The sequence below is a fragment of the Haliotis rufescens genome, unplaced genomic scaffold, assembly GCF_023055435.1.
Source record: "Haliotis rufescens isolate VD_foot unplaced genomic scaffold, xgHalRufe1.0.p SCAF_58, whole genome shotgun sequence".
NCBI lineage: Eukaryota > Metazoa > Mollusca > Gastropoda > Lepetellida > Haliotidae > Haliotis > Haliotis rufescens.
In genome coordinates, this window is record NW_025964312.1 from 2,417,960 (window position 1) to 2,443,564 (window position 25,605).

A 25,605-nucleotide genomic window follows, 5' to 3' on the forward strand; every position below is an offset into this window, starting at 1 on the left:
AAACGGGTTAGCAGTTAAATCACATGTTGTTGAATGGTGGAAAACATTTAACAGTGACGCTGGTCACTTTTACCATTTTGGTTTTGGTGCAGACAGACCATGGAACATGGTTTGGATTTGAACCCACGATACCCAGACGCTTGTAGTGTTATTTTTTTGTGTTTGTTAGTAAGTGCCCAAAAGAAGTTAAAGAACGCCTGGTTCTTTCATATAAATACAGTTAATCATACCATGTAATATGTTTTGTTTGTTTCTTGTTTAACGCTGCACTCAGCAATATTCCAGCTATATGACGGCGGTCTGAACAAAATCAAGTCTGGACCAGACAATCCAGTGATTGACATCATGAGCATCGATCCACGCATTTGGGATCGATGACATGCATCAACCAAGTCAGCGAGCCTGACCACCCGATCACGTTTGTCGCCTCTTACGACTAGCAAAGTCGCCTTTTACAGCAAGCATGGTTCCTGAAGACCTATTCTACCCTGGATCTTCACGGGTCGCTGGTACTATGAATGGATGCAGCGCTGCACGGAGTTTGTCCACTTTACCCCCCGTCAGAGCAGCCTCGACGTTGCATAAGAGCTTGAGATATTCACGTTTGTTGACAGCAGGCGTGCAAGTGTATGCCTTGTCTTATAAAGAAAGGTATTTGTGTTGGATTAATGTCATACACAGGTGTGACATTCAATAGGAGGGCTGCAAGGTAACGGCTACTGACCTTTCTCTTCAAAGATGCCGTCAAACGAGATGACGTATTTCACTTGCTGCTGGGGATGGTCGTATTCAAGGGAGGCAACTCCTCCAATACCCTCCGCCTTGGGAGACCCCATAACGACAGCGAAAGTCTCTGGAAAATTTAAATATTCGTATAAATTAGCAAGGTTTCTTAAACTGGAATAGAAACAAGAGGTAAATTTAGACTTCGGTGTTTGTTAACGTGTGGGAGGTACCATGGACACCGCTTGAAAGCACCGCCATCTTAGATACGTTCTCATAGAAACGTATTTACCCTGTAAATCCTAAACGATTTATCGTGCGTGTGCGAGGAGACCCGCATTAGCACATGGTTGTAGCGGCCTTTGTGTTACGTCGTGACGTCGCAACGGTTTGACGTCTGCCTCTCGTCTCGCAGCTAGATGAAGAATTTCGGCCTCGGCACGCTCATAAACGTTCACGGAATATTAAACTCAATTACTTAGTCCAGACAGCCTCTTAACGTTTCTCAGTTTCGAACCAGTAAAATTTGTCTTTGCTTTATTCTACTCAAGCATTGGCCTTTTAAACCCCGCCGCTGACAACCCTCGCACAATGTTTCGCGAGCTCTTCCCAACATCGGAAGTCAGTCGCTGTACGCTTGGCAAGGAGTTGCGGACCCTCCCTCCATTGACGCAAGGTGGCGCTCTATTCAAGCGTCACGCGTGACTGAATGCCCGGATATGAGGAAGGAGGCGCGACAAGGAGTCTGTACATAGCGAGACTGCGGCTAATTACAACAGTAAACATCGGTGGTGTGGCGAGCTTCGACAGTGTCAACACAGAAAAATAGTATTTTCATAAATGACAATTATAACGAATAGGGTCTATTCATCTGGGGTAATTCCGGGGGCAGTGAGGGGTGAGGGGTGCAGAAGGAGGGGACGGGGTCATAGTCTAGTGAGGCCTGTGACAGATTACATCCCGAGATGTAGCACAGAGAAGATGAGTTTCTTATTAAGGGGCTTAAGGATCGGACGACCGGTCTCCCGTTTATTTAGTATTGACACAGTATAGCTGGACCCGAAGAAAGCTCACACAGACGGGCACTTAACTGTGTTGGGGATGTTTTTATACCGCTTACAATCCAAGGACACTTTGCACGAAACAAATTATAATAGGGGTAGGGGTATGACATGTCCCACCGTGTTTGCTTTCGGTATTAGGAAGATTTGTTAGTGGCCCTGGAAGACAAACTGCAAATGTATTCAATGAACCGGTTTCACATGGAAATCAGATCGGGAATCTGGATTAAGGGAAACACTTCCCCACTGACAGAAGTGAGTGAGTATGGCTTTACGCCGCTTTTAGCAATATTCCAGCAATATCACGGCGGAGGACACCTAAAATAGGCTTCACACATTGTACCCATGTGGGGAATCGAACCTTGGTCTTCGGCGTGACGAGAAAACGCTTAAACAACAAGGCTACCCGACCGGTAGAGTATAAACACTATGACATATGTTTGTTTGTATTTAACGCCGCAAGGGCGGTCTGTAAATAATCAAGCGATTGACATCATGAGCTTCGATCCACGCAATTTGGATACGATGACATGCATCAACCAAGTCAGCGAGCCTGACCACCCGATCCCAATAGACGCCTCTTGCGGCAAGCATTGTCGCCTTTCAGGGCAAGTATGGGTTACTGAAGACCTATTCTACCCCGGATCTTCACGGGTTTTTAGCAAGATAAACTGTTGCTAAAGATCATTAATATGCAAAATTATGATAAATGATATAGCAACCATAACATGGTTAAACTCTGAGAAATCACTCGAATCTGCTGATTCCGGATTTTAGAAACAACGAACCTGGAAGGTCAGTGATTCCATTACCTGAATCAACAGATTCTAGCGATTTCTCCATCACAGAAAATATGGACGATCTGTGATCAATAGATGTTTTAGCATGATGAACATTCTGAACATACCTTTCGCAGCTTGTTCGTGAGGGACAACTCGGCCGGCGATCAGTCCCTTGGTGTGTTTGGCTGCCGTGATGACAGCAAACAGACGCTTCTCTCTGAAGTACTGCAGGTAGACGGTTGGGATCTTCTGCCACACGCCGCACAGCTTTCAGTAATAAAGCACACCTGGTCAGGTACGTCGCCATTATGATGAGGCAAAGGGGACTAGATTCCATGTATTACATGTGAGAGGTGAGGTGAAATTGGTTTAACTTCGCGTCCAAGATTATTGCACTTATATAGCGACGTGCATGTACGTCTGTGTGTGTGTGTGTGGCTGCTTGTACTAGTCCGGACTGATGCCGATTTGTGGTCCTAGCTGAGATACCATGCCGCAGTTTGACATGAACACCCCACTCAGACACAGTATACTGACTCCGAGCCGACCAGTGCTTGTTTTAGCCCTTTAATGCCGAGCGCCAGACAGGGTAACAACAAGTACCATCTTTTAACGTCTTTTGGTATGACGCGGTCGGGGAACAAACCCCGGACCTTCCGCTCTCCGGGCGGACGCTCTACCACTAGACCACGTTGATTGTAAAGTAGGAGGAATCCCAAAGTGATGCAGGTCTTTGACGTTTACCACTTTGGTAAAACCCACGAACATGGGCATGGTGCTGACAAACCTAGAAACATGATACGGGCCAACCGGGATTTGAACCCATGATCTCAGGCTCCTGGCAGACCCAAGGGACGCAACTGCAGAACGATTAACGGCTGGAATCTATATCGTGTGATAACTTGACAAGTGTGTGGCATTCTTTTACACACAAAAACAAGTGTTACATTTAAGCCTTGCGATAAAACAAACGTTCCGATTGCGACGGAGGTTGTACCTTTCTCTCTCCCTTTTTGCTCTTCACGAGGGGGGTCTCGACAAGAACGTTTCCATTGGCGTCCGTTATCTGAAGGAACTTCGGCCGGTCGAGTCTGAAAAACACACACATACACTTCACTGGATAATAAACTAGCGACGGAGAGACAGGGTTTGATAAAACGAATTAAACACGCAACCAATATCGATTTGAAAACTTAAATCTAAATATTTAAGTTATACTGTCGAAACTTCGACAAGATTTTGTGAAAAGTAAACGTCGCTAGACATTCAGTTTGCGCTTACTGTAGGGGGGGGGGGGGATAAAACGTGCAGAAGAGGTTTTAACACATACACGAGCCAAACAATAAATATAAATCATCTCTTCAAAAACAAATACTAAACATTCAAAGGGAATTAAATATAAGTAGTAACGTCGACCAGAGATCGACCAGAAATGGATACAGTGAGTTTTATCCGGGAGTGACCCGTGAAGATCCGGTGTAGAATAGGTCTTCAGCAACCCATGCTTGCCGTAAAGAGTCGAAAGAGAGTAACGGGATCGGGTGGTCACGCTCCCTAACTTGGTTGAAGCATGTCATCGTGTCCCAATTGCGTGGATCGATGCTCATGATGTCAATCACTGGATTGTCTTGTCCGGACTCAATTATTTACAGACCGCCGTCATATAGCTGGAATATTGGCGAGTGCGGCGTTAAACAACAAACAAACAAACTATTGGGGAGGAGTGTTTAAACTTTTAATTCTTCACCCACCTGTTGTAGCGTACTGCATACCGGAGTTCACCATTGGTCACCGTGATGCGGACAACAGCCACGGCTTTCGTCTTCACGGGCGTGCCACGGACGTTGCGCCCAACCAACAGTGCGATAAATTCTGAAACATTAGAGAACAATAAAATTAATGCTTCTACTTTGTCAAGTATTTAATATCATGTGATACTTCGCCTAACTTCGTCCTGTGAACACCGAAAATATACTACTCAATGTCTGATAAGGAAACCGTGATGCTCATACTTCATCTACATATACTAAACAAAAAAGTTAAGGACCGATAATTTTTTATATTTTATTGAAATCGTGTGCTCAGTCTTCTCTACAAAGAAATAATACCCCTATATATTCATGATCCTTACCTTTCCATGTTCAGTATATTAGGAGTAATAAGGAGTGAGATGGGTTTAACTCCGCCTTTAGAAAAAATGACTAAGGGGTGGAATCAAGAAAATATTCAAAAATGTTAAAAAATTGAGTAGTTCACGTGGCAATGTACAGGGCCATGTAAAATCGTGGACAATTAACATGAATAAATGCTGTCCCAAATTTTTTTAAATTAAAAAAAATTATATTTATATATATTAGTCTAGACTAGAGAGGAACCTGCGGGGCGACAAAACCTAATCGTTCTAAGCAATATATGGCTTTAAACGATTTCGAGTTAACGAGATTTCACTGTATTTAAATATTTCATAAATGTTGCAATTATCACCTCCTTTGAGTTGCTTTTCATGTTCGTCTCCACTGATGGCAACCTCCTTGCCTTTGGTTTTACCGCTGATGCTGTACTGGTCTTCAAAACTACTGTCTGGAAAACAGATATAAACTGTCTGCAATATCACAACTATTTTCAAACAATACAGTAAAAATGCTTTCAAAGGAATTCCCACACTGATAGGTACGGCTGTTATTCTTTAAGAAGCATGCTATTTTAGTTACGTTAGAATCCCGACAACAAGAACCGTTTCCAGATAATATCAGTCACACAACTACCTACAATTGATGACACCGCTGTGTTGCTAACGCGCTCTGCGTAACTTATCTTGGATGGTTGGAATATGTAAGTGCGAAGCGAAGCGCAATGATGTTGGGAGAGCATTGATAACATGGCGCCACCCCCTACATAGAGTCCCGCTCATGCATCGCAGCAGAAAAAAATGTAATGGATGAGTACTGAAACCATTCTCAGAATAAACATCCACATTCAACGGCCATAGGGATACGTTGTATATCGTACATGTATGATAAAACTATATTCTACATTAAATAGGATAAATCCACTTAACGTTCAGGATAGGACGTAGATAAAAAGCCTATTACAAATTACCATCCGTCTCCGGGCGAGTTAAGACGTCATAAAATACGATTAGTTGTCAGGGTACTATCACCCGTGTCATGGATACAAATTACGTATAATTTGATATTCATGGGTGTTCCGTAACTTTTAAAACACATTATCTCGCACGACTTGGGTATGGAGATGATGTAATTAAAGTGTTGGCTCCCTGTATCAATACAACAATAATGTTAGTCGTTCGGGGGAACATTAAAACTACATTTACATATAAATGAATGCCTAAGTCCTTCATCCACCCTGAAGGCCAAACGGGACCATGGTTCAGCTGTAAATCCATCATCCCCCAAAATGCATGTCTCCAACATAATAGTTAACGAGTGTTTAACAATGGGCGAGCTAATGGCCAGGGGGAGTAACTCTCATTGTAGGAGCTACTCAGCAGCAAATCCTCGCCATTGTCACGTGGGTGGTCCAACTGAGGTATGTTTGGCGAACGGATGTGAAAAGCTCTTCAGAGACCCTGTATTTCCATATCAACTTATCCAATCATTGTTCCGCGGTGACAGAAATTGTTAAGTATGCTTTAGATTGGACCCTGAGACAATGACACTGCAACTTTTCTAACTTAGAAATGCCGGTTGTCAAAGAGATCGGTACAGGTGTCGGTGGAGGGGATCGGGTTCGGCCTTGTTACATGGTCGAGAGCGAAACTTGAAGCAGCTTCTCTAAGGCGTGAGAATTACTGATGTTATGTAAAATACGAGTGGTACTTGATGCATGGATTAAAACAGAGTCTCGATAACAAGTACAGCTGACGGTTCAAGGAAGTCTTAGGGGTGGGTTGCAGATCGACTTTCTTATGAAGGGAATCAAGTTTCTCTTTCGTCAAACGTCCCCGAGTTGAAGATAAAGCTACATTGGACTTGATTGAGGTTGATGATTGGTCTACGGATGTTGATATTTGGTCGTGTTTGATATCTGCACTCAGAAATATTCTGGAGAAATGTAAATAATCTTAAGAATTGTGAATAATCGAGATTCGACCAGTCAAATCCAGTAAGTGACATTAGTTTGTTTGTTGTTTAACGCTGCACTCAGCAATATTCCAGCTATATGATGGCGGTCTGTAAATAATCGAGTCTGGACCAGACAAACCAGTGACTGACATGATCATCGATCCACGCAATTGGGATACGATGACATGCATCAATCAACCAAGTCGGCGAGCCTGACCACCCGATCCCGTTAGTCGCCTCTTACGGCAAGCATGGGTTCCTGAAGACCTATTCTACCCCAGATCTTCACGGGTTGACATCATTAGAATCGATCTACGCGACACAATGACATGAAATCATCCAAGGGTCCGAACCTGACCACCCGATCCGTTTAGTTGCCTCTTACAACAAGGATAACTTGGCGGATCTATATTCTTAACCAGAATCCCCAGGGTTATAATATCTTGAAATGTGATTTCTACGAGTGAGTGAGTGAGTGAGTGAGTGAGTGAGTTTGTGTTTAACGCCGCTTTGAACAGTATTCCAGTTATATCGCGGCGTGTCAGCTTAATGTGGGAGGAAAGCCCGAAGTGATGCAGGTCTCCGACGTTTACCACTTCGGTGAAACACACGAGCACGGGTATGGTGCTGACAAACCTAGAAACATAATCGGGGCGAACCGGGATTCGAACCCACAATCATAGGATTCTGGCCAGCCCAAGGGACGCAACTCTGCACAGCGAATCGCGGCGCCTTAGACGACTGGGCCACCCGTGATTTCTACGACAATTTCGCTTATGCATATGGCAGTGGCTTGTTAATAATGGGTCTGGACTAGACAGCCAAGTGATTGATATTATGAGCATCGATCCACGCAGTCGGAGTACGATGACACGCTATCAACCGATGTGGACCATGCTATCCGTTTAGTCGCCTCTTACTACCAGCACCGGTTGCTAGGATACCTTGTTGACCTGGAAACCCCCCGGGGGTTAACGGGATTTATTGTGGGTCAATGTTTTGAAGATAAGGTCGAACAAAGCACAAGGACGTTAATAGAAAAATAAAAACTGTCACCAAGAACTCAATAGGAACGGACTCCAACTAAATCAGTGAGTGAATATAGTTTTACGGCGCGTTTAGTAACGTTCCTGCACTATCACAGTGGGATACACCCGAAATGGGTTTCACACATTGTTTCCATGTGGGGAATCGAACTCGGGATTTAGACGTGACAGGCGAACGTTTTAACTACTAGGCTACCCCACCGCCACGTTAGTACGTGTGCTGGCCATCCGGGCTTTCAGCAGTGTAAAGGGTAACGTCACTACGTCGTGACGAGCGAGCGCTTTGACCACTAGGCTACCCAACTACACAGCCTAGATGAGGATCGCTTACAATGTATGACCTGGCTGATTCGGTAACTTGGTTGCTTGCTTGTTGGGGAACTATGTCGGCATGGGCAGTTGCTAATGATATCAATCTCATTAAAACTAGACCTTAGTTCTCGCCACCGCTGAACAAAGATCTGAGGACATCCGATTAAGGGTCACATCAGACCAACTTTGCGTGAACTTTGACCGACCAATGGAATGACAAATCAGAAGGCAGCTTTCTCGTGCTTTACGGCACTAATTTCAAATTGGCGACTTCGCTTCGAAACATATTTTGACAAATTCAGATTAAAAATTCGAAACCTGAACAAAAAACATTCTGGAATGGCTAATAGATGGTCTAGATTGTAAGGAATCAGTCGTTAAACCCGTAACTATCGCTCGGTATACCCCATGTTAAAGTTTTCGAGGTTGTATGATTAGAAATCACATTGCGGCTGTCACTTTCATAATCTGGTAAGCGACGCACTGATTGGTTGGATGAAAGGTCGGTCTGACGTGACCCCTGATGGGATGTCTTCAGATCTTTGCTTAGCGGTAGCGAGAACTAAGGTCTGATTTTAATGAGATTGCTAATGATATCAACCACGTGTCTGCCTTCCAAGACTCGTTCACTTATAGCTTCTCACCCGGAGAATGTATAGAGAGTCGTATTCTAGGAAGGAGACACATACTAAGCGTGCACCATATTTTCAAAGCCCGAAAATAATACCAACCATTCCTACACAATACCCAACCTGCAAATGATTGAAACATAGCATTTGTCTCACTGGGGGCTATTTGATACAGTCTAGCAGCGCTGAACAGTGAAGACTTGCAAGCATACAGCATTAGCCTCAGTAAGGGTCATTTGGTACAGAACAGCAGCCCCAAACAGGGATAACGTACCTTGGCCCGGACATGTTTTGCAGCATCGTTCTGGCAGGAGGACTGGGGTGTCACACATAGGCTTGGGGCATTCATCCTTGATGTTCCTGCATACGATCTGCCCTTGATGCTGGAGAATGCCTTTCCTCTCAACCTGCAAGATTGAGTGAGTGAGTGAGAGTGAGTGAGTGGTGTCAAACGCCGACACTAGCAGCCGTATTGCGTTTGTTTGTTTGGTTGTCGTTTAACGCCGCACTCAGCAGTATTCCAGCTATATGACGACGGTCTGTGAATAATCGAAAAAAATGTTTCATAAAATGAGGGGGGTAGGCAATATATGATAGTTTTAAGACCAATCCCACTCACGCCCCTACCCAACCCCATTCCCCTCCAGCATACACGACCAGTTCCTAACGGTAAACAAAGAATGGGATTCAAACATATCCACTTTGATAACCTAAATCGGATATTCGGCGTCTGGAAGTAAAACATTAATCTTCCACATCTGGTATCAAATGTAAATAAAGAAAAATGCTTCATGTTTTCAATAGGAAATGAGGTGATAGATAACATGGAGCCTTATCAGGGCAGAGTCGTTACTTTCGCACATAAGTATACAATGAAAATAACAGCTGACTGCATGTTCGTGTCGTGTGTGCGAGTGCGTGCCTGGCCCTTGAGAACGTGCGTGTACCAAGACCACATCAGGAAAAAGAAATTTGGAGTCCATTATAAATTAAAAAGTGGTGATATTTATTCATTTTATCGACAAATGGGGCGAAATATCCCAATAAGTACCTATTACACATGAGTGAGTGAGTGAATGATGTTTTTCACAGTGCACAGTCGGCAGTATTTCTGTTATAACAGTACTTATCACGGAGTGATGACATCTTGGCAGGTGCGCAGTGGTGTGGTGAGGTGTGGTGAGGTGTGGTGACGTGAAATGGGGTTTAACGTCGCGTTCAAGACTATCGCATTTGTATGGCGACTTGCACGTACATGTGTGTGTGGCGCTTGTACTAGTCCGGACTGCTGCCGATTTATAGTGCTAGCTCACTGAGATACCATGCTGCAGTTTAACATGAATACCCCACTCAGACACAGTATACTGACTCCGAGCCGACCAGTCCTTGTTTAATCCCTTTAATGCCGAGCGCCAGGCAGGGTAACAACAAATACCATCTTTTTAACGTCTTTGAGTAATGTGAACAGGTTCCAGAATCCAAACGGGGTTATGCAACGTATGATGATGGTGCATGTGTCGTAACTGTCATAACTAATGCAATGTTATAACTAAATAGCGGACTAGGTGTGAATAAATTGATCTCCCAATATTAACATGGGCAGTGCTTTGGTCATAATTTTGTATGACCCAAACCGAGTGAGTGTGAATTGACTTTTACGCCGCTGAGAACAGTATGTAACTGTGTCAGCTTGATGTGGGAGGAAAACCAGTGATGCAGGTCTCAGATGGGGTTTTTCACTTTGGTGAAACCCACGAGCATGGATATGGTGCTGACATACCAAGAAACATGATCTGGGCGAACCGGGAATCGAACCCACGGTCATAAGTTTCTGGCGTCCCCAAGGGACACAACTCTGAACAGCGAACAGCCGCACCTAAGACGACTAGGCACCGTACCCCACAGACCCAAATCGAACCTTCATGATAGACATATCTAGGTTTCCCTTACGTTCATAGTGACATCACGTGTGTGTACCTATAACAGACTTGTACAACATTTTGGGACTCCGCCTGTTGGCAGTGGAACCAGTTTAAGATGAAGATGAAGATATTCATTTGAAACCATAGGCTAGGGCGTGCCTGTATCTGATGAAAGCAAGGGGATGTGGCCACCCCATTTGTCAAAGCCACCCTTTCAAGAAAAGTCACTCTTGTCATATCCCGAGGCTTAATGATCCCATTTGGATATTTATCATATTGCCGCGTGACCCATTACTCGATCGCCATTTTGAATCTACCGTTATGAGATCAGATTATTGCAAATGTGGTGTTCACTCGCGCAGTCCTGGTAGCTATTGTAATTCCCCCGTGAATTCAAAGAAAGTAGGTCGAATATATTCACATTTGAGTATCAATTATATCCCCAGCTTCTGATACGAGTGACGGCTTCCCGTTCCTTCAATGTAGACGTTGGACTATCAGACATAGGTATGTGGGGCTTGTGTATAGACCGCTGCCACGTGCTAGCTCTGGCAGGTATCGCGTTCATGTCTCGCGCCCTACTGCCTCTCCATCAGAGCCCCGCTAATTGGTGATAGCAGTAGCCGATCGGCTCCCCAGGGGGTAGTTGGGGAGGATAGGGTGGGTGGTGGAAGCAACTGTTTCAGGGGTAAAGCCAGGAAAGAGAGGGTGGTAGAAGCGAATGATGGCTCCCCAGGGGTAGGGGAACTCAAGGTGGATCGCGTTTCACGTTCCTAGACCAAGAATGGTGAGTGAGTGAGTGAGTGAGGTTGTTACGCCGCTTTTAGCAATAATCGAGCAATATCACGGCGGGGGACGCCGCTAATGGGCTTCACACATTGTACCCAGTTTGGGAATCGAACCTGGGTCTTCGACGTAATGAGCAAACGCTTTAACCACTAGGCTACACCACCGCCCCTAGATCAAGAATAGGGGTGGTTCTGTGTGGGTTTAATTAGGACGCGACGTAAGTTAAGGGATCTCTGCCAGGCAAACGAAGGGTTAATAGTGAGAGCACTGATGTGAATGCGATAATCAGCCAGGTGACACAATGTAACTGGTCAGCAGCCATTGCGCTTTACAACCATGAATACCAGGATTGCGTGACACAATCGGGTGACGTGAGGAACAATGGCGGGTGACGAGAGGAACAATGTCGGGTGACGAGAGGAACAATGTCGGGTGACGAGAGGAACAATGTCGAGTGACGGGAGGAACAATGTCGGTGACGGGAGGAACACAATTTCGGGTGACGGGAGGAACACAATGTCGGGTGACGGGAGGAACACAATGTCGGGTGACGGGAGGAACACAATGTCGGGTGACGGGAGGAACAATGTCGGGTGACGAGAGGAACAATGTCGGGTGACGAGAGGAACAATGTCGGGTGACGAGAGGAACAATGTCGGGTGTCGGGTGACGGGAAGAACACAATGTCGGGTGACGAGAGGAACAATGTCGGGTGACGAGAGGAACAATGTCGAGTGACGGGAGGAACAATGTAGGGTGACGGGAGGAACACAATTTCGGGTGACGGGAGGAACACAATGTCGGGTGACGGGAGGAACAATGTCGGGTGACGAGAGGAACAATGTCGGGTGACGAGAGGAACAATGTCGGGTGACGAGTGGAACAATGTCGGGTGACGAGAGGAACAATGTCGGGTGACGAGTGGAACAATGTCGGGTGACGAGAGGAACAATGTCGGGTGTCGGGTGACGGGAGGAACACAATGTCGGGTGACGAGAGGAACAATGTCGGGTGACGGGAGGAACACAATTTCGGGTGACGGGAGGAACACAATGTCGGGTGACGGGAGGAACAATGTCGGGTGACGGGAGGAACAATGTCGGGTGACGAGAGGGACAATGTCGGGTGACAAGAGGAACAATGTCGGGTGACGGGAGGAACAATGTCGAGTGACGGGAGGAACAATGTCGAGTGACGGGAGGAACAATGTCAGGTGACAGGAGGATGACAATATTAGGTGAAGAGAGGAACTCTATTTTGGGGGAGGCAGGTGGTGTTGAAAGAGGAATCAGGTTCGCGTCCTCGAGGCAGGCATTTGCCTTAAGATAAGGAAGTGGCAGCTAAAGTACGGTTTGTTCGGCTCGGCGACGATGCTTATTCTATAAGTGCATTCCGTTAACAAGCAGGTTTTAGATCGCGGAGTATCAATAGCGAGTCAGTCGAGCTGGGTTTAACGTCACTAGGAACAGACTTTCATGTAGATCGCGTGGTTAAGGTTAAAGAACAGACGCGTCGTCGGAGTGCGATGACACACAAGGCCAGCCAGCTAACAGGCTCGATCGCGCACCAAACACCAGATACTCATTTTACGATTATTCTGACGGCAAAAAGCACAGGAACATTATAAACACAAATGGGCGATGGAATGGATTTTTCAAAAGAAGAAAATTATTTTCTAAAGCTACTCCAATTTGTAAGTTTCAAAAAGAACAACAAAACACAACAAGGATATAATTAAAATGCGAGCACATTTATCATCCTGCCAATTAAAAAGCGGAAGTTCGATGTGGCAGGTCGCATGAGCCTAAGGGGCTTCGTGGGTTCTTATAAAGTTTAACATCGTTGTTTATTATTGCTCGGCAGTGAGACTGCACATGGAGGGAGCTATTGCATGTATTCGTGGAATGTAGGAGGCCCGTGTGCGGCGTGGTCACCGTATCCCATGTAGGTGGATTGAGTTTAGTTTTACGAGGGAGAGAACACAGCCCGGTGGCACGGGTGACGGAGGACAGAACATGGGAGTGAACATCGTCACCTAGTGTGCTGTACCGTGCGTACTTCGGTCAATCTGGATGGGGGATCTCGTCACGGGTGTAATACTGTGTGGGTGGGGGTCTATCACGGGTGTAATACTGTGTGGGGTGGGGGGTCTCGTCACGGGTGTAATACTGTGGGGGTGGGTCTCATCACGGGTGTAATACTGTGTGGGGTGGGGGACCTACCACGGGTGTAATACTGTGTGTGTGTGTGGGGGGGGGGGGGGGGGGGGTCTATCGCGGGCGTATACTGTGTGGGGTGGGGGATCTAGACAAGGGTGTACTACTGTGTGGGATGGGGGATCTTGACAAGGGTGTACTACTGTGTGTTTGGGGGTCTACCACGGGTGTAATACCGTGGGGGGTGGGGGATCTAGTCAAGGGTGTAATACTGTGTGGGTGGGGGACCTACCACGGGTGTAATACTGTGTGGGGGTGGGGGTCTATCAAGGGTGAAATATTGTGTGTGTGTGGGGGGGGGGGGGGGGGGGGGGGGGGGGGTCTATCGCGGGTGTATTCAATGTGGGCGGGGGTCTACTATCACGGGTGTACTACTGTGTGGATTGGGAATCTACCGATTCTGGTATTTAGGATAACATGTTGTAATGGTGTCGGGTGGATTGTTGGTTTGGGTGTATGTAGAGGGTAGATGGTTTAATCAAAGTTGATAGAACAGCTTATCCATATTGTCAAGGGGGCGCAACTCTACGCAACGAATTACGGCACTCCAGATAACTGCGGAGACACACACTGCTGGGCCATCCGTGCCCATACACTGCTACAGGGAAGACAATCAGGGTGAAACTATGACACCCAACCCCCACCCCTCTCCCCCCTCCAAGGCCACCCCCTACTTGTACCCGTGTTTGACACGCCACCCGGAGAGCACTTGTTCTCAAAACAACGGTTATCCGCATGGTCGGCCGGTAAATCACTGAGGGTACCGGCACTTAATACCGTTGTAAGATGATATCAGATTAAGCCTAAAACAGCGGATTCGGGCAAAAATCAGTCGAGAAGAAAAGAAATTTGATAAAAGCACGCACTATGGGGAAAATTGCGTGATTGACGCTGTTAAACAAACTGGCTTTGATTGCCGAACTGTCAGTTACCCTTAATCCCAAACTTAACAACGCGGTGGGGTCATGTGACCCGAGTTGAATTAGATATCGTCTTCAAAAGATCAAATTAGGGTACAAATTGGTGATATCGATGGCACTAAGGGCCCAGTCCGTCTGAGTTATGGGCTAATAAAATTCGACCTACTATACGTGCCAAACTCAATCAAAGATACCAAACTGACGCGGAACAGAGTCGAATATTCCAATATAAGCGACGAGTGTAGCTTTATCGTGCAGATACATCAACAGTCGAGAGATTTAAAAAAATGTTTTTTTATCATTTAAAAGAATGAGTGTTTTCTGTTGCTATTTCAGTGGGTTTATAATCATGGCGTGTCATCGTTGTGATTGAGGATGCCCCGAAGTTACGAAAGTCGTAGACAGTTGCCATATATAGCGATAATAATATTCATGAAAAAAATATTCAAAAAATAAATTTAAACAATTACAAACATTAAAATGCTGCTCTCGCCTGACGTGGTGCAGACCATTAAGATCCGGGGTAGAAAAGGTCTTCAGCAACCCATGCTTGCCATAAAAGGCGACTAACGGGACCGGGTGGTCAGGCTGGGTAACTTGGTTGATACATGTCATCGTATCCCAACAGCGTGGATCGATACTCATGATGTCAATCACTGGATTGTCTTGTCCAGACTCGATTATTTACAGACCGCCGTCATATAGCTGGAATATTGCTGAGTGCGGCGTTGAACAACAAACAAACAAACATGTGGTACAACATGTAATAAAGTCGATAAACTGTCTTTAATAATGTTTACTGGAAGTGTTTTATGTGGCGGACTTTGAAGGAGGCTGAAAGTCAATGGGAAACTGTTAACCCCAGCTAAAACGAAACAAATTGATAAGTAAACTTATAATCCAGTAAACGCGGAGGCGAAATACCACCCCGAGGTAAGGACTGGTGAAATCGGTTTTTGTCATGTTCAGGATTATTGCACGTGTTTTTAACGTGGCGTGGCGTGGCGTGGCGTCATGTGACGGTTGTTTAGTACTAACCCACTGAGAAACCATACGGCGGTTTAACAAGGTATACTGATTCCGAGCAGTCCTTGTTTAATCCCATTAAAACCGAGCGCCAGGCAGGGCAACAACAAGTACCATCTGTATGACGAGGCCGGGGCATAGAACCTTCCGCATCTCCCAGGTATCAACTTCACCACCAGAAATCACTCACAAGTGGGTGAGTGAAAGATTTGGTTTTAACGCTGCTTTGAACAATAATCCAGTTATATCTTGATGTGGTTTTGGTTTGTTGTTTGACGCCGCACTCAGCACTATTCCAGCTATATGACGGCGGTCTGTAAAAATTCGAGTCTGGACCAGACAATCCAGTGATTTACATCATGAACATCGCTCCACGCAATTGGGATAGATGACATGTATCAACCAAGTCAGTGAGCTTGACCAATATCTTGATGTGGGAGGAAAGCCCGATGCGATGCAGCACGGGTATGGTGCTGACAAACCTAGAAACATAATCGGGGCGAACCGAAACTCGAACCCACGATCACAGGTTTCTGGTGTGTCCAAGGGACGCAACTCTGCACAGCGATTTGCGGCGCCTCAGACGACTGGGACACTTGTGCCCCCAAATCACACACTAAGCCACTGGACTAGTTATAATACAAATTGCCTTTCAAACAAATCTGACCCAAACACTTCAAGCTCCCACTTTGCATTGGACTGCTAAGCCATCTTGAGTGAGTGAGTATGGTTTTACGCCGCTTTTAGCAATATTCCAGCAATATCACGGCGGGGGACACCAGAAATGGGCTTCACACATTGTACTCATGTCGGGAATCGAACCCGGGTCTTCGGCGTGACGAGCGAACGCTTTAACCGCTAGGCTACCCGACAGCCCCTGAGCCACCTTGAGAAAGTCACAGCAACGTCTGGAGTTGTCTTATTGTCAATGATGAAACTAGTTCGGAGTTTTCTGTAAATTTAATGACGGCCCTCTTGTCCAAGCATCAAGATATGAGCTCTTTACAGCGTTCTGACGATCTCAGATCAATGGGTTTGGATTAATAAGCGGTCAGAGGTTGTCAGGACATAAGAGTAGCGTCAATGAGAGTACTCGTCCTCGGTATCTTCCCATTGTGGGTCGGGAGTGCGGCTGTCAACATGGTCAATATACATATGCATACACGGGAGTGGTAGAAGTGTGTGTGTGTACCCGTCTTATGGAAATCTATTAATGGTGGAAGTATTAATGAAAAGGAAGGTCATTTTATTCTTACCTGGGGTTAATTTAATTCTCTGCTGAATGCCCGGATGTCGAAATTGACTTGAAAATATTTTACCAAAAAACGGTGTTAAATTGTATTAATAAAATATAACAAGAAGGAGCCAAGAGACTCATTATATAGTGCGGTAACCTAGACTTGCCAACTATTATAGACTTGCATTGGTTGTATTTGATATGTGTATGGGTCTGGATGACACATTAATGCCAGTCACTTGATAGAAGTATACCTATACATATAGCTGTGTAATCGAGTTCCACCCTGAAATGACCCATCTGAAAAATCGCCCCGTTTTCAACATACTCATTATTTGACATACAAATTGTTGTATATTTATTATGATGTCTTTTGTTATAATTCCTTCCCTTCAATGTGTGGAACGCTAGCTATGACATCGTGACCATTATAACGAATATATTAACAAGTTTTGAAAATAATACAACTTTGTCAAACCACCCCACTACCCACGTAACTAAGTTTAAAAAAAAATTAAAAAAATACGTATGTCGTGAAAACAAAACGTCGTGAAAAAAGGGTTCTACTCCTTTCACAGACAGAAAGTGCGTGTTTTGATAAAGTAACACCCCCACATAAGGGCTACAGTAAACAGGTAAATATAAAAATTCATGACAAAAACGTATTTTTTAACCATGTCACATAACTTATTAAAAAGAGAAAATACATCATCCGTTCTCATATTGCGAAGCAGGTCAGAGCGGTGAAAGTAGAAAAAATGTAACAGTAATTGTCTCCACTTGAACATAATCCTCTCTAATCCCTTAATCCAGTTCGTCCCCTCCTAAAGATGTCCCCTGGGGTGACAATTGTGTCCGCTAATCCACTGTGCCGATTCTTTTCGCTTTCCGCGAAGTAGATAATCCCTTGTTATACTCCTTCGACATGGCAGACAATGGCATGTAATCCGAGGTATGAATATGACGACTAATGGTCGTTCCGATTGCCTCAGTCGACGTTTTATCACAGTTCAAACGATAATCTTATCCACATAACTTACACGAGCCAGTAGCGCCCAGAGCCGAGGCGTGCTGAACGCTCACACGTGAGGATTAAGCTTGTACAAGTTGTTGTTCAGTAAAGCACACATTCCCCGGTACCCGGCACAGAGCTAATAAAGACAGTATCAATCAAGGGAATATTTTCTTTCATTTACTGTGGGAAATGTCAGATATTTGACCCCTTGACGAAAGTGACCTGCGGATTGTTCAGTAACGCAAACGGTAAATTAATTATAATCGAGCGAGAATTATTTTACGCCGCTTTCAACGCGGCTATAAATTTGATATTATGGAAAAAAAGTGCGTGGACATGTTATACCGTTTCTGACTATAGTTCAGCGATATTACGGCGGGGAACACCAGAAAATACACCCATTGTACCCGTGTTGGGAATCGAACTCGGGCCTTTGGTGTGACTAGCGAACGCTTTAACTGCTAGACTACCCAACCTCGTTTATTTTACGCAGATTTTAGCATTATTCCAGCAATATCACGGCGGGGGACACCAGAAATGGGCTTCACACATTGTACCCATGTTTCGGGAATCGAACCCGGGTCTTCGGCGTGACGCCCGAACGCTTTAACCACTAGGCTACCTGACCGTCCCTACTGTATATCCTATGCCATCAACCAAGCTTGACCACAGCTCTTACGACCAGCATGTTTCTATGGGGGCAATTCTAACCCAAAATCCACGCATTTATAAGAGGGAGTTTAAAAGTCCAGTTTCCTCCCTTGTCGAACTAGGCTGGTATTATGGAGTTACATTTTGGCTGGACTAACGAGTCTATGCATAGTCCAATCAAAATCGCGCAACGAAATCGAAATCCGGTTCGTAAACTGTCCTGCAGATTTCGGTCGATTGCAGGATTTGCATGGCATGTGCACCGCCAACTCGATGTAAACACATATTTTACAAAACTTTTCATGTTTTTAATCAAGGTACTAACGTGATTTGATGCACTTCGCGATGTAAGACCTGTTTTATCACAATATTGATCTTTATTATCGATCAGATCGTCTTGACCGGGCGCCGCCATTTTGTTTGAAACAAATGCAAGTGATGGAATCGGATTGGTCCATAGGAGAGGCTTAGAAGGGACATAACTCATAATAACCACTGGTGGCGCTACGATCGAGCCCAGGAATTCCAGCCTAGTTCGGCAAGGGTGGAAACTGGACTTTCATAGCCAGTGAACTCTCTTGCCTCGGGAAGATGTTTACACAGTAGACCAGCTATATTGCACCAGTCTGTACATAAGGATGTAACGATTCGCCAAACGTTCGATACATCGCGATACTGATACACGGAGTCGAACATCATCTCGGAAGCTATTCATCCATACGGATCGATATCGAGGTGACATAGAAAGGAGTGAGTACAGTTTAACGCCGTTTTCAGCAATATTCCAGCAATATCACGACGGAGGAGACCAGAAATGGGTTTCACGCATTGTACCCATGTGAGGATCGAACCCGGATCTTCGGGGTGACGAGCGAACGCTTTAACCACTAGGCTACCCCACCGCCCCGACATATTATGGAGTAGATTGTAAATTACAATAATATCTTCTCTGTGTGTGTACAAGAGCTCTTAATTCACTTTTGAAAATGAACACAAATAAAGTGAATAGTTTTTAGTCAACCTACTATTTATTTCCGTTTGTGGTGGAAATGTGTTTTTCAGTATCGAGATTATCGTTTATCGTATAACGACTTTAATATCGAGATTTATCGCAACAAAATGTATCGTTACAAACAGGTTTTGGAGAGGTAAACCAGTATCTGATAGCATAAGCATTTATACACGGCGACTCGGCAAGGGAATACATTGTAAAACGGAGTTTGGTTCATTGTTGCTTTGAACAATTTCAATCATGTCGCGTTCGTGTGGGAAGAGTGAGTGAGTGAGTATGGTTTTACGCCGCTTTTAGCAATATTCCAGCGATATCACGGCGGGGGACACCAGAAATGGGCTTCACACATTGTACCCATGTCGGGAATCGAACCCGGGTCTTCGGCGTGACGAGTCATGCTTTAACCACAAGGCTACCCGACCGCCCCCGTAGTTATATAAAAGAACCGGGTGTTCCTTAACTTCTTTTGAGTGGTTTCTATCCACCCGATATCGCACGGCTCCACCAGGCTATCAACAGGGCGGTCAAGGAGTCCAGTGGCTGAACCGTTTGATCGTCACGCCGAAGACCTGGGTTCGATTCCCAAATGGGTACGCTGTGAGAACCCACTGAAAGTGTTCCCGGTCGTATAATGGCTTGAGATTGTTAAAAGTGTCAATTAACTTCAACCCAAAATGACACTACATTCACGAAACAACATTTCGTTGGAAAATATTCTTTTCCGATACATAATACAGTACTTAACATGCATGATTTAATCAAATCGAAAATCGTTTCAGTAAATAATATATTTTGCACCACCCCTAATATTCGCTTCAATGGTATATATCAAAGACTGTCGAGGGGGGTTCGTCTCAAGACGACAGTCCCTTCTGAAGACTCCGCTTCATTCCGAGCACGGAGAGTGCAAGAATGTCAAACAGTCGGGTGATGGAGCTAAATACCACGCTATTCGTCCCCCACTCTCGCGGCGTGAAACGTACACACTCCCGACTCACCAGCCTCGTCACCCGACTGTTGCAGTCTCAAAAGTAAGGATTGAGTAGAAAACGAAACGCGACATTGAATAACGCATTGTGACGACAGTGTTCTGTGGTTAGATACATGGCGTGGAAATATTCATCGACTTGAACACATGCATATATTTGTACCAGTTTCGAAGTTGGTCAAAGAGACAATTATTTTACATCCTGGGGTGTTTTTTTCCCCGTTATGCGATGCGAAGTTAAATATATAACCTGGACCCACTTGCACAAAGCGATCTTAGCGCTAAGACCATCGTAACCCTTTGTTAAAGTATGGGAGTTACGATCATCTTAGCGCTAAGATCGCTTTGTGCAAGTGGGCTCTGGTTCCATCAAACGGTCCCCCAAAGTCCGCGAGATTGTTACAATACATTTATAACATTTATTACACTACGTTTATAACGAACACGCTTATAACGAACTGAACGATATATTTTTCAGTCCCGGCCATTTGCTGTATATAAAATGTATATATGCTTATAACGAACTACGTCTATTACGAACTAAAATGAGTGGTCCCCTCGAGTTCGTTATAACCGTAGTTTACTGTATTCACACATTACGGGCTGGGTGTCGTACAAAGCGATCTTGGCGTTAAGGTTGTGTTGTACAACGGCATCGTGATCTCGGTCGATGTAAATGTTGTGATCACACATAAAATATATTAATGTAGGTTTGTCAATAAGCGTAGACATATTTAAGGGTACGGAATGCCAATGTCAAAAAACAGTTCACAGGTAATTTAGACCACCTTTTTACAGATCACAGGTAATTTTTCCACCCATTTCACAATCACGGATAATTATCGTGTAAATTAGTTTATATTTCATAGAGATTCATTCTTGCTTATCAATCTGATAGTGATTTTAACCATTTCATTGTCAAGTTAATGCTTTTGCATGTATAGACTAGGACGGCATCTCATGTGTTTGAAACATGAACTTGGTGACAACTTGTCAGACGGACCATTTCGGGCGTTGCTTGATATTGTCATGTAACTGTCCCCCAAATCTACTACTTAGTTTTCACGGTTTCGATATAAAACAAACGGGGTAACGAATAATAACGATTCACGAGAAACAAATGACATTTCACAGAAAACGTGTAAATTATTTGCAAATTCACTAAAACAGGACTCCGTTTAACGCCGCACTCAGCAACATTCCACCTATATGACGGCGGTCTGTAAATAATCGAGCCTGGACCAGACAATCCAGTGATTGACAACATGAGCATCGATCACGCAATTGGGATCGATGACATGCATCAAACCAAGTCAGTGAGCCTGACCACCCGATCCCGTTTGTCGCCTCTTACGACAAACAGTCGCATTTTACGTCAAGCAAGGGTTGCTGAAGACCTATTCTAACCCGGATCTTCACGGGCCGCGAAATGACGTATCACTCCTAACGTGAAATATCGAATCACGGCAAATTAAAAAGAACCAACAACGTATAACGAAATAGGCATTCCCTATCCGCATTGTGTTTCCCAGGTGGCATCTCTATCATATGTCATTGTTTTTTAGCACAAAGAATGACCCTAGTGTTTAGCTGTTAATCCAGTACCATTAATTGTACGGACTGTGGTGGTGGGGTGTGGGCTGTTGGATGTTTTGGGTGGTAGGGGGTAGGGGATGGAATGTCACATAAGGATGGGGTTAACGTCGCGTTCAAAATTATTGCATTCATATAGAGACGTGCGTGCATGTATGTGGCTGCTTGTACTAGTCCGGACTTATGTCGGTTTTATAGTGCTAGCCCGCTGAGATACCATGCCGCAGTTTAACATGGAGACCCTACTCAGACACAGTATACTGACTCCGAGCCGACCAGTCCTTGTTTTAGCCCCTTGATCCTGAGCTCTAGGCAAGGTAACAACAAGTACCATCTTTTAACTTCTGTTGGTATGACGCGACCGGGGATCAAACCGCCGCCTGATAAAACCACCGACCTTCCGCTCTCCGGGCAGACGCTTTATCCACTAGACCACGGAGGCGGTCGTACAATCAAAGAAGCACGCATAAACAAAGATTTGACCTCAGTATGTATCCGACACAGTCAGTGCAACAGAAATGACATAATTCATAGTTTATCGGGGCCTTAGCAACAGGGAATGATGGATAACGAACATATTATAATGCGTTACAAACCATCCATATTATACACTGAATGATTGCGGTCGTAAAACACAGCCTTGTCGTAACCCCGTCAAAACTGTCAACATCGCGCTTTGGGAGGACATTGAGCGATTAGACTTAAAAGCCGACGTGCTACAGCTGCTGAGGTGCATACCCGTATATTATACAGGTACCTCATGGAGAAATGTTTAGCATGCTATTTCACCACTAAGCTATAGACAAGTAATCGCTACAGGTCTCCCTAATATCAAGCCTTTATGGTGTAATGACAGAGGAATAGTTATTGTCGAAACCGTCTCTACTTAAAACTCGCTAGTTTAATACACTTTTGAATCCGCTCCGTCGCGCGTAGGATGGAAGACGTTAAGTGTGAGTTATTCTACAGAAAGGATCCCTTTATTCCTTCTTCCCGAGCCTATAGCGAACGTTAGTTAATGTATTATTATATACTTCTAGACCAAGTCAGGGCCTCATAAACTGGGGGCCCCGTGTAGTTCTCAGTCTTGGAGAAAATGACTCAAAAGAATTCTAATGTGATCCACCCGTTTCTGTTGGGTACGTCCGGATCCCGGGTATGCATCAGAATGTAACGCGTGGCTGGGTTTAAAATCACATCATCATCGCCCGTCGCTAAACCTTAGAAGTATTTTTAAAAACTTGTTTACCTTCATGAACAGTTTTACCTGTGGTGTGTTTCTCATACGTGCTTATCTTAATGTGTGGTTCGTGTGCTCGCTACCCGGGGTATTAAACCACCTACAGTGTCTTTGGTGTTGTAATAATATTAATTATGATGATGGTTATGAGGAAAGAGTTCCGCCCGTACCTCCCCCCCCCCCCCCCCCCCTTTCCAAAGTTATATATGTTTGCTTTGCGGCTCAATCCTTTTTATTGCATATATTTTTTAAAGAGGGCACGAACGGATGTCTTACCGATTATGATAAGAAAGATGGTGGTGATAATTATGATGGGAATTGTGAAAACACCGATGACGACGACGACGATAACGACGATGACGACGACGATCGGGTTTAAAAAACCCGTCGCATCGGCATTGTTTCGGACATGATCCTTGTGACGTCACCAAGTCATGGAATTTAATGATATATTAAATTAAATTAAAAAACACGGGCTATGATGATGTTAATAATAATCACAATAATCATAATAATAATAGCACTTACTGGCAAACATTCGCACTTGACACACACCATCGTTCCATGGGGAAGTAACGCTGGGCTCCATCGCTGTTCCAAGTGGTAAAATGTCCCCCCAAGCCAACAGCCTACATTAAGAAAAGCTTTTATGAGACAAGAATAGGCATATTCAGCAGATCAGATTCTGGCTCCGAGACGCGCATAAACAGCACGTAGCAAAGGTACTCCAGTCAAACACTCGACGACATGTCAGTACTACAATAGCTAGCTATTCACAAAATGTAAAACACGAAATCAAATTATTTCCTATAAAACACATTAGTATAAGGAATGCGGCGATATCGTCCCATCTGCATCCCCGTATTCATCTAACACATTAAAAAAGTTTATTAACAAACCTAAATATAGGATAAGGGTACGCTGGAACACAGACGGGGTCAGTTTGTGTAAAGCGCGAGTTAAATCTAAACGCGGGCGAGGCCAGGCTTGGAATTCACATGTTCAATACGGCTGTCGATTTGTTCGATGAATGAATGGAAAGTTCAGTAATAGGGTAGAGATTTAACATTTGAAAGCAGGTCCGTATGGGGCGGTGATACGAAGAACCAGCACTATAGAAAAACTTGTATGAGCTAGACATATTATGACTGCAGCCATTGACGGCTCCACTATCACAAATATCAACAGACGCTCTGCTATTTCACAGTCGAGGCGTTTAGAATGTTGACTGTATATCGCAACTGTAATAACGCTACCCAAATCTCCTCAGAGTCGCAGCACGGAGATAAGACTTAAAACCTGAACAGATACTTTGTGATTCTCTATCTACGTTCAACTGTTGCTCGTTCACCGCGACAATTATCTGTGGTAGCGGTTGAAAAAATATTTTCATAGAAGCATTGGCAGTTGTAGGTAAACAAGCTTAATGAAACAGATAGCAAGAAAGCCGGGAGTTGAAATTGACATCCTTATACAACACAACCCTGATAACCAGGGACGGTGCATCCACATTACTTATAAATCTTTTAAACAAACAATATATCAAATTACGTGTTTACTCAATTTGATATTTATGGCAACAAAAGTAAATATTTAGGACGTCATGCCGTCCGATTTGGACAAAATGACTCCGTGCAATATGTGATAGAAAATTCTTACCCGGCGTTCGGCTTTGCTTGTGTTCTACCTTATCCTCAATTAAAGGGAACTTTTTCGGTTTTCGACAATCAAATCCAGGTATGGTCACAAATAATAAAACTATAAACATCCCGAATTGGGAACCTAGCCTTCGTGTATCCATTTCTCCCGTGAATGAAGCGAATCCTCTTGTATATCCGAGTGTGGTCGATGCTCTGTGTAGGACTAACAGGCGAGTCGCTAGGAACCTCTTACCGCCGACATTCGGCTTGGATTGGAATTGTGACAATCACTGGACGATCTTAAACACAGACCAAATAAGCTTAAAATCACAATTACAAAAAATCTCATTAAGCTTATGCCATGTGCTTGGGGTCGGAGAACACATATGCCTGTGCCGCATGAGCTAGCGTAGGTCCCATGCTCGCGGTGCGCGTACTGAATGACGGCGAGGCGCTACCTGGCTCGGTGTACGCTCGCTGAGTGAAGTCTATCGCCCGCTGGAGTCTCACACACACAGCCGGGAGAAGTTAGGCTACTGGCGTGCATGTTAACAGCTAATAAACAATATTAATTGGAGTTTAATTACTGAATGGGTTCATATCCGAAATGATAGTTTGGTGGGTTTGACCAGATGTGCTTGACATGCAACTAACATGGGATATTGATAAATGTCAACTTCACGTGTTTTGAGCCGAAGCCTTTGTGGTGGTGTGAATG

The 25,605-nt window shown here is 44.6% G+C and overlaps 1 protein-coding gene across 1 annotated transcript in view; it reads right to left on the reverse strand.

Annotated features, from left to right (window-relative positions):
• The window catches only part of LOC124149583 (chordin-like), a 39,858-nt gene extending 14,485 nt beyond the window's left edge, over positions 1-25,373 (reverse strand). Inside the window, exons 1-8 of the mRNA XM_046521266.2 lie at positions 24,907-25,373; positions 23,776-23,876; positions 8,913-9,045; positions 5,051-5,146; positions 4,318-4,438; positions 3,564-3,657; positions 2,692-2,833; positions 725-853 (exon numbers count right to left, since the gene is read on the reverse strand). Of these exons, the coding sequence (XP_046377222.2) occupies positions 725-853; positions 2,692-2,833; positions 3,564-3,657; positions 4,318-4,438; positions 5,051-5,146; positions 8,913-9,045; positions 23,776-23,876; positions 24,907-25,048 (958 nt within the window). The 5' untranslated portion in view covers positions 25,049-25,373. The remainder of the gene's footprint in view (positions 1-724; positions 854-2,691; positions 2,834-3,563; positions 3,658-4,317; positions 4,439-5,050; positions 5,147-8,912; positions 9,046-23,775; positions 23,877-24,906) is intronic.
• Positions 25,374-25,605: the final 232 nt, after the last annotated feature.